The sequence below is a fragment of the Somniosus microcephalus genome, chromosome 8 (assembly GCF_052327205.1).
Source record: "Somniosus microcephalus isolate GS21.2 chromosome 8, FLI_Smic_1.0, whole genome shotgun sequence".
Lineage (NCBI taxonomy): Eukaryota > Metazoa > Chordata > Chondrichthyes > Squaliformes > Somniosidae > Somniosus > Somniosus microcephalus.
In genome coordinates this window covers 245,723,782-245,737,289 of record NC_140994.1, presented here as the reverse complement: position 1 = coordinate 245,737,289, position 13,508 = coordinate 245,723,782, and the positions used below count along the sequence as shown (strand labels likewise).

Genomic DNA, 13,508 nt, shown 5'->3' with positions numbered 1-13,508 from the left:
CAGAAAGTGTGGGGGAAAAATCGTGGAAAATCAAGATGGCGGCCACTCACCTCGGTTCAGAAGGATAAGGCCCGCCCACACACGATTGGTCGACCGGTCAGGTCACCGAAGCGTAGGATTGGTCAATCGTCGAGTCACTCGACACTCAACTGTAGGACGGCACGCGCCAGGAACCCGCCGTCCGATTGGTCGACCTCGACGTCACACGGTCGCTAATGAGATGCTAATGAGCGGAACGCTGAACGTTTTTGGGATACCGCGGGCGGGATTTTTGTCCGGCCGAAACGTAAATACGCCTATGACTGGTCCGGAATCGCAAGCTTTCTTTTGAGTCGACGCGCGCGTCGGTACGCTCTGTAACTTTCAAACGTATAGAGAACGGACAGACAGACATCAGGACAGACCGAAGAGCCACTTTATATATATAGATTCATAAATTTTCTGATCAGTTTTATAAGAAAATTTTAGTGGAAAAATCTTTTACAAGTGTACTTTTTGTCCATTCTTCCTATAATAGGTCATTACATTTCACTTTTTATTTCTACTTCAATTATGTTGCTTTCAGTTGGAAATTCTCTGTGGATGGTGGATTAGAGGTGGATCATACATGGTCCATCATTTATTATTTTGAACAAAATAATTGCACATTTAAAATATTAAGAATTAATTTTTATTAAAACTATCACAGGAGGTGGTGCAGAATTTTATTGAAGACGTTTATTATACATTTTACAATTCTAAGTGAGCATAAGGAAATAATTTAGCAAGTTTTTAATTTCATTTCTTTCTCTTCACATTCTGAAGTGTTAAACATATTGAGGAAATGTGCCTCGGTTTTCCTTCTGGTGGCTTTCTGGTGCTATATATATATCTATATCTATATGTATATTTCTTACAGGGAAAGAGACGGAATCTGTGAAATGAGGCTACGATTTCTCTGCAGCAAAATGCCAGCTGGTTTGATGTTCAGTTTTTTTGTGTTTCTACTTCCGTCTGTTTTCACACAAAGTAAGTGCCTTATTTCCACCAATCACGGTCATATTGTTTTACTTTATTAGAGTGTTTAATGAATTCACACACCTAGTATTCAGAAAGCAAGTAAGTTCTTTATTTTCATGTCCCTGCTCCTTTAAACAGGATGTGTAAGTTCACTTTTCAGATTAAACAATGGAGCAACTTAATAAAATGAAAAATGTTATCATACTTCTCATTGTTCCACAACTTCTTTTCCCAATCAATTACGCTATCTATCTATCCATCTAAAAGAAAAGCAAGACTTGCAATTATATAGCGCCTTTCATGACCACTACATGTCCCAAAGCACTTCACAGCCAATGAAGTACTTTTTGAAGTGTAGTCACTGTTTTAATGTAGGAAATGCAGCAGCCAATTGGGCACAGCAAGCTCCCACAAACAGCAATATGATAATGACCAGGTAATCTGTTTTAGTGCTGTTGATTAATATTGGTCAGGACACCAGGGATAACTCCTCTGCTCTTCTTCAAAGTAGTGCCATGGGATCTTTTCTGACAGAGCAGACAGGGCCGCGGTTTAAGTTCTCATCAGAAAGATGGCACCTCTGACAGTGCAGAATTCCCTCAGTACTGCATTGAAGTGTCAGCCTGGATTTTGTGCTCATGTTTCGGGAGGAATTCAGGAGAAACATCTTTACCCAGAGAGTGGTGAGAATGTGGAACTCGCTACCACAAGGAGTAGTTGAGGTGCATAGCATAAATGCATTTAAGGGGAAGCTAGATAATACATGAGGCAGAAATGAATAGAAGGATATGTTGATAGGGTTAGATGAAGTAGGGTGCGAGGAGACACATGTGGATCATAAACACCAGCATAGACCAGTTGGGCTGAAGGGCCTATTTTTGTTCTATAAATTCTATGTAATTCTAGTTTAGTGTCAAAACTTTAAACTTTATTGTAAATACAGTGTGCATGGAGTCATTCCAGACAAGAGGGGAGGATGCAGGATCCGCCTGATCTCCGCCTTCCTTGAGAAACCCCGTCACAGGACAAATGGGGTGGAAACCCGACATAACCGTATCCTGCCCCAATTTGTCTCCCCGAGCTCCTGCCCACCCTGATAATGCCCCCTGTAGACCAGGAGTCACGAAGAGATTTGGAGCCTTTATTTTCTGTAACATGGAATTAACCACATCCTCTCTTTCTATTTTGATTATTTTTTGTAGTAATAATGTATGTTCTGATAACGCTAGTAATAAATACGCTGAATGTGTAATGGAATTGTTCTGTTTTTCTCTGTAATAGTGATTACAGTGAAGACAATGTGATCAGTTGAATATAAAAATGTGACTGTAAATAAATGAACTCCAATATAAACAATTACAAATATGGGATTAAGGAGTTGTGATTTGATATTAAAATGCTTACATTGTTCCTCTTTCTAACAGGAAACACAAATCATATTTATTTTTTGGATAACGAAGATGACATTCTGTTAAAAGGACCAGACAATCCTGGGAATGGCCCTGTTGTCTGGGAATGGAAACCACACTCAGGGCAAGAAATCCAGCGGCTGGTTACTTTTCACAAAGGGAATTCGAGCTGGTGGGATGCACAATGGAATGATCACTTTGGAAACAGCAACTTGTACCGAATGATAGAATGGGATCCTGGTACAATTAATCTGAGAATTAAAAATCCCACATTTAAACTTGCGGGATCGTTCATTTTGTCTCAAACACAGCCAAGTAATAAAACCCTGAAACAGTACGAAATATTTGGGATAAAAGGTGAGTGGGACAAAGTGTAGAAAAGGTTCAATGATATGATTCTCGGTGAATAATTTCATGTGTAGCGATGAGAGATTGCCAGGATCACGTGAGGTTTATATCACCCAGTGCAGAGAGCATCTCTCATTAAAACAACCAGGGGAAAGATTTTGTTCATTGTTTCTCCTGGAATGGTCAACATGAGTAAAAACATTTAGAAAATTTCACCAGAAATAGCAAACCGAGGAATCTACCCCACAGAGAGTATTATGGTCTGCACATTGGTACAAAGATTAACTGAATTATGTTACCAAACCTATAGATCACTTGTAATGATAGGCCTCAGCACTCCTTCTGGGCCAGGAGGAAAAGGAGTGATTCCCCCACCATCAGACCACCGCACCCCCCCATCCCCCCCATAAAAACACACCCCTGGGCTCAGGGATCGGACCTACCTGGTCCTGCGGCCTTCTCCGGATCAGGCTAACTTCCGGGTTGGGAAACTTCAATGACGAAAGATGCACGCTGTGAAGTTAAATCTCCACAGCATGCGGGGAACCCTGGAATTCCATGTTTCCTGTACACTAGCGGACCCCCCCACCCCCACTCCTAGTGTTTTGGGATGTAAAAATTCCCCCAAAAGCCCCATGTTGACGACTTAATTCTTACTTGTCATGTTGCTGGTGGGACTGAAAGTCAGGGTGGGCATTTTTAGAACAAGCCTCTCCTGAATTGCCATTCCTCATGGACGCTCAATGATTGGAGCCCTGCTCAGGAGCATTTTGGGAGCCCACTAATTTAAATAGCGTAATGACTTGACATGGATTTTGTACACCGACTCCCAGTGCGTGTGTTGGGTGGTCTCACGGAAGAGTGCGAGGCACATTGAGAACAGATGGTGTAAGGGGTGGTGTGTGGGTTGTTTAGTCAGCTTCACCTCTGACTCCCTTGAGCGGTTCGAATCGCTCCCACGCCCTCTTTGTTCTCGGCTTTGGACTTATTTGGGGGTTGTAATGAACTTGCAACAGACACCTGGGTTGGTCAAAAAAATTCAGATCTTTAATTTGAGACAGGAAAATACACAATACAATAAAACTTATACTCTAAAAGGGTGGGGAACACTCGGAATATACGAGGGAGAATTACAGTAGACAAAAATCCCTTACCCTCCCAACCCCACTATCCTAACTAGGTTGAAATCCAGAGGACCAGGAAATGCTCACCAAACGACTTTCTTGACAGATTGTAGAGGTTCGCGATTTCAGGGTTCTCCTTAGTTGTGGCGGTTGGGGCCTGCCATACCCCGGACATGGTAGAAGACTGCACCTGCGTTGGGTCTTCAGTTTGGGTTGGTCCGCTGATGCGGTTAGTCGCGCTGTTGGATGTATCGGGTAAGAACCCATTTTATTTGGTTAGGGTAAGTGTTAGGGTCTTTTGTGTCAAAATCTTACCCAGGGGTAAGTCAGACTAGCCTGTAGAGTGGAAACAAGTTTTTGTTTTTTGAGTTTTCGGTGGTTGGTTTCTTGTTGGTCGCGATGGCCCAATGTTACCTGGTTGGTGGTAATATTGGTAGTTGTTGGTTTCTTTAGGCCTTTGGTTGCCGTGACTTTCCTTTTTCTTCTGTTTCTTCGAGTCTCCGATCCTGATGATGATCCGTTGAGCTGTACTGTGCTCTCGCCGACTCGAGCCGACTGTCTGATGACGAACTGACTGTTTCTCTGAAAAAGCAGACCTCAATTATACTGGTTTGATGCCTGGCTTATCTGACCGCCAAATCTCAGGTTTCTTTGTTAAATTTGGCGGGCTCATTATTTTTAATGGCCCAGAATTTCAGGTCTCCACGGGTGAGTACGCATGGGGTACACACCCGTAAGCCCGATGGAAGTGTCGGTTTCCTGCATGCACTGCGCATGCGCGGGAAACCGGCACTTCCGTTCCTCTGAACGAAGGGGTTCAGATGTCGACCGCGTGCGCGGGGGAGGCTGCGGGTGCACATCGAACTTCGTTTTTTTTACAGGTTTTCCTGGGAGGGTAAGCCTGCAGAATTTAGAAATATAAAAAGCAGGTGTAAGGCCTGCTTTTTACAAGGTAAGTGGTGAATTAATTAAAATTAAAACATTTTTTGCACAGGTTTATTATTTTTAAATACTTTAAAACAAGGTAAGTTTATTTTTAGCCCCGTTAGAAGATAAAATTACTTTTTTCAAAAGTTTAAATTATTGTTTAAAATAGTTATTTCATGTCATTTATAGTTTATTTTAAAAATGTGATTAAAAAAAAATTATTTGAAGATTTAGTGCTATTTTGGGGCCGTAGTATTTATAAGTCTTGACAGCACTTCCTGTCAGACTTATGAATGGAGCATTCCCTGCTCCGATTGGCTGCCCATGGCCCACGTGATCCCAGGGGACACTTCGAACTAACTGCGCCCCTGGGATATGCAAGCACCGCGCGCCGGCAGCTGGACCAGGCCCAGGATCGGAATTCCACGGGAGCCCAGAGCTCAATGGCCGGCGCGTTAGGTAAGTGCAGATCAGGGGCTTACACCCGCGGGAAGCCCCCGACCTGAATTTCTGGGCCAATATGATTTAAAACTTCAACGAGCTTCGGGGATGGCCCATCTAACTTTAATGAGCTTCGGGGACAGTCCATCTACTCTTTAACGAGCCTTTAACTGGTTTCGGGATTGCCTTGAAACTAGTTTAAAAATGCAAAACGTTTGTAAATCTCTTTGATTGGTTTTGGACTGCTGTTTGATTGTTGTTTCCTGTTGGGCTATGTTTTTTTCCTTTGTGTTGCTGTGGGCATGTACTGCTTTATTCATGTACTTTGGGTCTGTGAGTTTCGGCGGGAAACAGGTTTTATTGTCTTTATGTAAAGGCTAAGGTGGCCCAGGACTTTCCCAGACTGTCCAATAACCAAACTCGGGGGTCCCACCCCACCTCCCCTGTGTCACAGACTTTCGCAAGTCTGAACATGCCTTTTAAACCAGCCAAACCTTCCTGGGGTTTTTAATTTTAAATCCCATTGGCCCAATATTCCTTCAAACAGTCCAATATCTCTCCTTTTCTTCCTTTGGGGGAAAATGTGTAATTTTGCGAACCTTACAGTGGGACTGGAGCCTTCTCCATGACCGATAATATGGGCGTTACATTCCCATCAAACCCTCCTCTGGTGAGATTCCATCACCTGTCCATTGTGGTGTTGGCTTCCCCAAATGGCATCCAAACCATGTAACCTTAACCTGACCCCGGATACTCCAGCAGGGTCAGGGGTGAAGGTCATCGGCCACACTCTGCTCACTTACGTTGGCAGAGCAGGACTGAGAATTTTCAGGCTCACTGTGTTATTCTACTGCTAAAATGCACTTGTGTGTAATCTGGCCTGACTCTTTAATGCAGCAGGTACAAGTGCTGATGATGGGCACATCCTATGGTCAGTTAGAACCTAATCGTTGGATTGTACATGTCACTACTTACACTAAATCTTATTGATCTGTTTTTCACAGTTGAATCAAGTCCACAGCGTGCTGTGGTGGGCAGTGATGTTACACTCAACTGTACCATCTCCAAACTCTCAGATACAGCCAGTCTTCAATGGAAACAGAGAGACTCATCTCAGCAGAACAGGAGGAACACTGATCATATTCAACTAAATAACACAGTCTATCTGATAGTCAAATATGTTGCAGTAGAGGATAAGGAGTTGTACGCGTGTGAAGTGCAGGAAAATGGATCCATTATTCTCACAGGAAAAGCAGATTTTTACGTGACCCAATGTAAGTGCAGTTACCTCACAGTAGATATTAAAGAGTTACTAATATAAAACTGTTACATATAAAGTGGAGTCAGACATGTCAACCATCAGCACTTCATGCTTACAGTCAGCATGTGGGGGCCTGGTGCACAAATCAGCATTGAACAAAAAACTGGCCTCTCGCCCCTCAATGCCACTTCTAACTGAGTTCTGCTGCTATTTGAAGTGATTCCAGCTGCTGCATTGAAGGGATAATTACTAGTCCTCGCCCTTTTTGGGCTTCCTCAGATCAGGCATATTCCCCAGACGTTCACTTTCAACTAAAGTTAGAGATAGCTGAATTCTATAAGACGTTTAAATGGGTCTAAATGTCCAGACTATCTCTCCCTAAAGGAAATGAGCGACCTGAAGATATTACCATCCTCCAGATAGCACTTTTAATAAGTTTAACTAGTCTGTAACCTTCCGGATATTATGAGGGTCCGGAATACCCCCCAGAAAGAATGTACAGAGATTTGAGTTTGCGAGTTTGATACAGCAATACTAATTTGAGACAATTCTAAAAATATATAAATTTATTAAAGAACCGACATGTAGTTAACAGCTGTGAGTCCATCGCAACATTACAGTTCAAAAACAAATAGCTTACATTTCTTATTTCCCAGAGATCCTTATTTTCAAATCTTAACTTTGTTACATTTCTACATTTCTTACTTATTTCTAAATCCAGAACATCCACCAAAATCAAATTAAAAGTAACTCTTTGATCCCCGAGACTCAAAGTTAAAAACTTACAGAGATGCCTCTGAAGAGTGAGAGAATCGCTTGGCCCATTCAGCGACTTCTGACTTTCTGTTTGAAAAGCTCTTATTTTTATATTCTTTGTTCGTGGTTTCTCCTTTGAAGTTTTCTGCTGATGTAAGCTAATTGGCCCAGAACTTGGTGTCGGGGGCTTGCCGTGCGTGCAAGCCCCCGATGTGCGCTCACCCTGCGCGTCGACATCTGAAACCTGGCCCGCAGTGGATTTCCTTTCAGTGGCCAGGTTCTGATGTCGGCGCGCTGTGCAAACCTGACCCAACGGCGTAGTTAGTGCGATGTGCCGGCTGGGATCAGGTGAGCACTGTTCAGCCAATCAGGGGAGGGGAAACTTCATTCATAAGTTTGAGAGTAAGAACTGTCAAACTCATGAGAAGTACTGCACCTCAAAACACTACTTAAACTTTAAATAAAATTTAAAAAAACATCCCAATCATTAAATTAAGTATAAATAAGTTAAAAAAAATAATTTAAACAATAATTTTTTTTTTGAAAAAAATAAATTTTTAATAAAAAGGGTCTAAAACTAAACTTACCTTATTGTAGATTCTTTAAAATAATAAACCTGTGGGGAAAAAAAATTCTAAATTGCACTATAACACCACTTACCTGTAAAAATAAATACTTACGTGTGCTTTTTACAAGCGTAAAGACCGGAGGCCTTTACACATGCGCAAATCCCCCAAAACAGAGGAAATCCAAGACGCACGCGCTGCCCCCTACAGCACACGTGCTAGCCTCTTCACCTCTTGGGTTAGAGGAGAGGAGATGCTGGTTTTCAGCGCATGCGCTGTGCATGCTGAAAACCGGCATTTCCTCCGGCCAGACGCGTGAGTACCCCTTCCGTACTCACGCGTTTGGGGAGGAATTTCTGCCCCATTATCTTTAGTGATGCCTCTGTTGAATGCTTTCTATTCTTACTGTCATTTCAGCTGCCAATTCTCAGACTTCTGTCTCTACCTTTAGCTGTTCAATAGTTATCACAAAATATGACAGCAATGGTTTCTGTTTGATGCCATTTTTATAAAATGCTTTCATTCAATTCTTAATATTGGCTTAAATAACAACAGAAAATGCTGGAAAAACTCAGCAGGCCAGGCAACATCCGTGGAGAGAAATTAGAATGACATTTCGGGTCTAACCCTTTTTCAAACTGGAAAGGAAATAAAATAGATTGAAGGCAGGGCTGCGATAGAAAAAAAGAAGTAAAAGAAGTAAAAGAGACATTAAGAGGTATTCAAAACCAGATGAGATGGTAATAGGACAGCGGAGACAAAAGACGGCAAGATTAGGTGTGAAGTGTAATGGCAGGATGGGAGACAGCTGCCATGTGGGAGAGAGAAAAAAAGGAAAGGGGGGGAAGGGAAGATTCAAAACAAAGGGGTGGAAAAAAATATTAGTAAAAATGTAATAGGGGCCGAGGTTATGATCTGAAATTGTTGAACTCGATATTGAGTCTGGAAGGCTGTAAAGTGCCTAATCGGAAGATGAGGTGCTGTTCCTCGAGTTTACGTTGCGCTTCCGTGGAACAATGCAAGAGGCCAAGGACGGTGAGGTCCGAGTGGGAATGGAGCGGTGAATTAAAATGACAGGCGACCAGAAGCTCGGGGTCAGCCTTATGGACTGAACGGAGGTGTTCCGCAAAGCAGTCACCCAATCTGCCTGTGGTCTCCCCAATGTAGAGGAGACCACATCGTGAGCAGCGAATACAGTATACTAGATTGCAAGAAGTACAAGTAAATCGCTGTTTCACCTGGAAGGGGTGTTTGGGGCCCTGGACAGTGGGAAGGGGGGAGTTATAGGGGCAGGTGTTACATCTCCTGCGCTTGCACGGGAAGGTGCCAGGTGAAGGGGAAGGGCTGTTGGGGGTGATAGAGGAGTGGACTCGTGTGTCTCGGAGGGAGCGGTCCCTACGGAATGCTGAAAGGGGAGGGGAGGGGAAGATGCATTTGGTGGTGGGATCACTTTGGAGGTAACGGAAATGGCGGAGGATGATCCATTGGATGTGGAGGCTGGTGGGGTGAAAGGTGAGGACAAGGGGAACCCTATCGTGGTTCCGGGAGGGAGGGGCAGGGGTGAGGGCAGAAGTGCGGGAGATAGAACGGACACGGTCGAGCGCCATGTCAACCACGGTAGAGGGGAATCCTCGGTTGCGGAAAAAGGAAGACATGTCGGAAGCACTGGTGTGGAAGGTGGCATCGTCAGAGCAGATACGGCGGAGACGGAGAAACTGGGAGAATGGAATAGAGTCCTTACAGGAGGCGGGGTGGGAGGAAGTGTAGTCCAGGTAGCTGTGGGAGTCAGTGGGCTTGTATTGAATATTGGTGGATAACCTATCTCCAGAGATGGAGACGGAGAAGTCGAGGAAGGGAAGGGAAGAGTCAGAGATGGACCATGTGAAGGTGAGGGAAGGGTGGAAATTGGAGGAAAAGTGAATGAAATTGTTTAGTTCAGGGCGAGAGCAGGAAACGGCACCGATACAGTCATCAATGTATCGGAAAAAGAGGTGAGGGAGGGGACCTGAGTAGGACTGGAACAAAGAGTGTTCCACGTATCCCACGAAAAGGCAGGCATAGCTAGGACCCATGCGGGTACCCATAGCAACACCTTTGATTTGGAGGAAATGAGTGGAGTTGAAAGAGAAGTTGTTCAATGTGAGAACAAGTTCAGCCAGGCGGAGGAGGGTGGTGGTGGATGGGGACTGGTCGGGCCTCTGTTCAAGGAAGAAGCGGAGCGCCCTCAGGCCATCCTGGTGGGGGATGGAGGTGTAGAGGGATTGTACGTCCATGGTGAAAAGGAAGCGGTTGTGGCCAGGAAACTGGAAAATGTTAAAGTGGTGGAGGGCGTCCAAAGAGTCGCGGATGTAGGTGGGAAGAGAGTGGACAAGGGGAGAAAAGATAGAGTCGAGATAGGAAGAGATAAGTTCCGTGGGGCAAGAACAGACTGAAACGATGGGTCTACCAAGGCAGTCCTGTTTGTGGATCTTGGGAAGGAGATAGAAGCGGGCTGTGCGGGGTTGGGGAACTGTGAGGTTGGTGGCCGCGGGGGGAAGATCTCCAGAGGAGATGAGGTCAGTGACAGTCTTGGAAATGGTGGTTTGATGTTCGGTAGTGGGGTCATGGTCCAGGTGGAGGTAGGAGGAGGTGTCAGAGAGTTGGCGTTCAGCTTCCGCTAGGTAGAGGTCAGTTCGCCAATCAACGACAGCACCACCCTTGTCAGCGGGTTTAATGACAATGTCAGGGTTGGATCTAAGAGAATGGAGTGCTGCAAGTTCAGAGGGAGGTAGGTTGGAGTGAGTGAGGGGGGCAGAGAAATGGAGACAGCCGATGTCACGGCAGCAGTTAGCGATGAAAAGATCTAGAGAGGGTAAGAGGCCAGGGGGAGGGGTCCAGGTAGAATGGGAATTCTGCAAGCGGGAGAAAGGGTCAGTCTTGTGGGGGGAAGACTCCTGGCCAAAGAAGTGGGCACGGAGATGAAGGCGGCGGAAAAAGAGCTCAACATCGTGCCGAGCTCGAAATTAATTGAGGTGGGGGCGCAAGGGGATGAAGCTCAGGCCTTTGCTGAGGACTGATCGTTCAGGGTCAGAGAGTGGAAGGTCAGAGGGGATAGTGAAAACGCAGCAGGGGGTGAGATTGGGAGAAGGGGAGTCAGAGGAAAGTGAAGGGGAAGAAGGTTCCGGAGGGGCGTTGGTGTCAAAGAGTTGATGAAGCTAGCGATCCTTGACATCGGAAAGGAAGAAAAAAAGTTTTTTGTTGAAGCGTCGGATGAGTCGAAGGATGAAATGGAACTGTGGACCCGGACAGCTTTGAGATAGAGTGCGCCGGTGTTGCTGAAGAGAGAAGTCAAGAGTGTTCATGTGGCGCCGCATGGCGTTGAGCGTGGATCTCAGGATGCGGCGAGAGCAGTAGTTCGAGGAACGATGAATATCTTGGAGATATTTTAATCCTTTTTAACATGTAAACATTTTTACTTATATATTTTTTCCACCTCTTTGTTTTGGATCTTCCCTTCTCCCACCCCCCCCTTTCCTTTTTTTTCTCTCTCCCACACGGTAGCTGTCTCCCATCCTGCCAGTACACTTCGCACCTAATCTTGCCGTCTTTTGTCTCCACTGTCCTATTACCATCTCGTCTGGTTTTGAATACCTCTTAATGTCTCTTTTACTTCTTTTACTTCTTTTGTTCTATCGCAGCCCTGCCTTCGATCTATTTTATTTCCTTTCCAGTTTGAAAAAGGGTTAGACCCAAAACGTCACTCTAATTTCTCTCCACGGATGTTGCCTGGCCTGCTGAGTTTTTCCAGCATTTTCTGTTGTTACTTCAGATTTCCAGCATCTGCAGTATTTTGCTATCTTAATATTGGCTTAACTGGTTTTAGTAGACGTCTTGACTCCTAACTACTCCAAGTTCAATACAGAGATACAGAGGTATCATATTTACAATATGGAAATTAAAACCACTTTAACCAGGGTGTTTCATGAATTTCTAGCTATCTCAATTGGTTGCATATCAGACTTCGGGACTCCATATTTCAAGCTTAACATAAAAACTATTTGACCAGCAGGTGTTTCTTTTACTTGATGTCATTTTTTGAAAGGCACATGCCTCTTTTAATGTTCCTGTGTTTCTGTTCAACATGTTGGTTTTTAACACTTTACTTGGGCCATTCCATTGTGTTTCCCCCAAACTCCAGACCTTATGGAAGCGCCAAACTGCTATTTCAATAGTGCCATTGTTTATTGGTCAATAACCCATTCCCATTTCAAAAGCTTGTGGTTTTTACAACTTTGTTAACAACTGATCTTTATCTCAGAAGCCTGTATTTTTGTTTACAGCTTGTGTCTCTGAGGTGTTTTAGATTTTTACACCCAGTTTCTCATGTTTTAATAATGTCAGAATTTTCATAGGATGGTGTATTTTTCTGAACTATGGCTTAATCCTTCACAGCATGCTTTAGGCTTTAAATTAGCATTCAGCTGGGAGCAGGACTGAGGGAAGAGGGAAGGGCAGGGAATCAATGGCCATGAACGGAGAGGGAAGGATGGAAATGATGACAACTGAGAGCGGTACATTGGAGTCGAAGATAAGAATTTGCATTTGTGTGAAGTCCAGAAAAAAGACTCTGTTATTAAAATAGCATCAAAACTATTGATGTGGATCAGGGTAAGGCTAGAACTACCTTACAGTAGATATTAAATAGTTACTGAAATAACACTGTTACACACAAAGGACAGGGAGCACAGAGACAGCATATGCTTTTACTACAGACTGGGACCTTGTTTTCTCTTTGGAACTTTGGTGTAAATATAACATTGCAATACAGTGGGCAAATATCAACAACCAGGTCTGGATGGATCTGACAATAAATAGCGAAAGAGTTGAAGGTTGACAACAACATTCTCACAAAGCTCATCAGTTACCAAAACACAGAGACAATTCTTTTCTAAATATGGTTCACTTTACTCACTGCAAGGGCACAGCATTAAAGTCTAGCCATGAATATCTACTCAGTGCTCGTCTAAAACACACACCTCGGGTACAACACTGGCTGACTTTGGTTGAACATCATTGGTATTACAAGAAATGTACCAGCAGTTATGGTGCTCTGCGATTGTCAACATCTGAGATCAAAAGATTGTGAGTGGAGGAAGGGCGGATGGTTTTAATGTGGCCTGGTTCTGTACAGGTAACTGAATGGGGAACAAGCTGTCGAGAGGCAAGCGGGGCAGAGGAACAAGGCTACAACCGATATTTGCTTTTCTTGTTTCTTTCGCTCTACAGAGACGAGAATTGTCAAGGTAAATGAGGCGGTTCAATATCAGAGGGTAGATTATCTGAATTGAAGCAAGTTTTTTTATAAGTGGTAGCGGAATATAAAACAAAAACAGTGAATACTTTGAGTAACAAAGTATCTTGAAGAAAGAAAAAATTATGGGGGAGAAATTGTGTTGCTTTGTGCCTCCGGGGACGCTAATGTGGTGCAAACGTCCTAACGCCTGGGTGCGGCGCCACTAATGCCTCCCACGAAATTCAGCGGGTGTGTAGCGGTGGTGGTAGCTGGTAGCGCCACGGTCTGCTGCGCCAGCGATGATGATGTCATCACTGTGCGCAGCACCCTGTTTGCGCCCCCTGAACTATCACCAGGCGATGGGAACGACAGGATCGGGGGCGGTTTTGTAACGGCGGTAACATG

At 44.3% G+C, this 13,508-nt stretch overlaps 1 protein-coding gene across 2 annotated transcripts in view; it reads left to right on the top strand.

The window, feature by feature from the left end:
• The first annotated feature begins 905 nt into the window (after nt 1-905).
• LOC147114251 (uncharacterized) overlaps nt 906-13,508 on the top strand; it is a 39,120-nt gene continuing 26,517 nt past the window's right edge. Inside the window, exons 1-3 of one of the 2 annotated variants that reach the window (XM_085995946.1) lie at nt 906-1,008; nt 2,424-2,765; nt 6,253-6,522. In XM_085995946.1, the coding sequence (XP_085852072.1) occupies nt 921-1,008; nt 2,424-2,765; nt 6,253-6,522 (700 nt within the window). In that variant the 5' untranslated portion in view covers nt 906-920. Of the gene's footprint in view, nt 1,009-2,385; nt 2,766-6,252; nt 6,523-13,508 lie in introns of those variants that run through there. The other variant, XM_085995945.1, reaches the window with a different exon arrangement.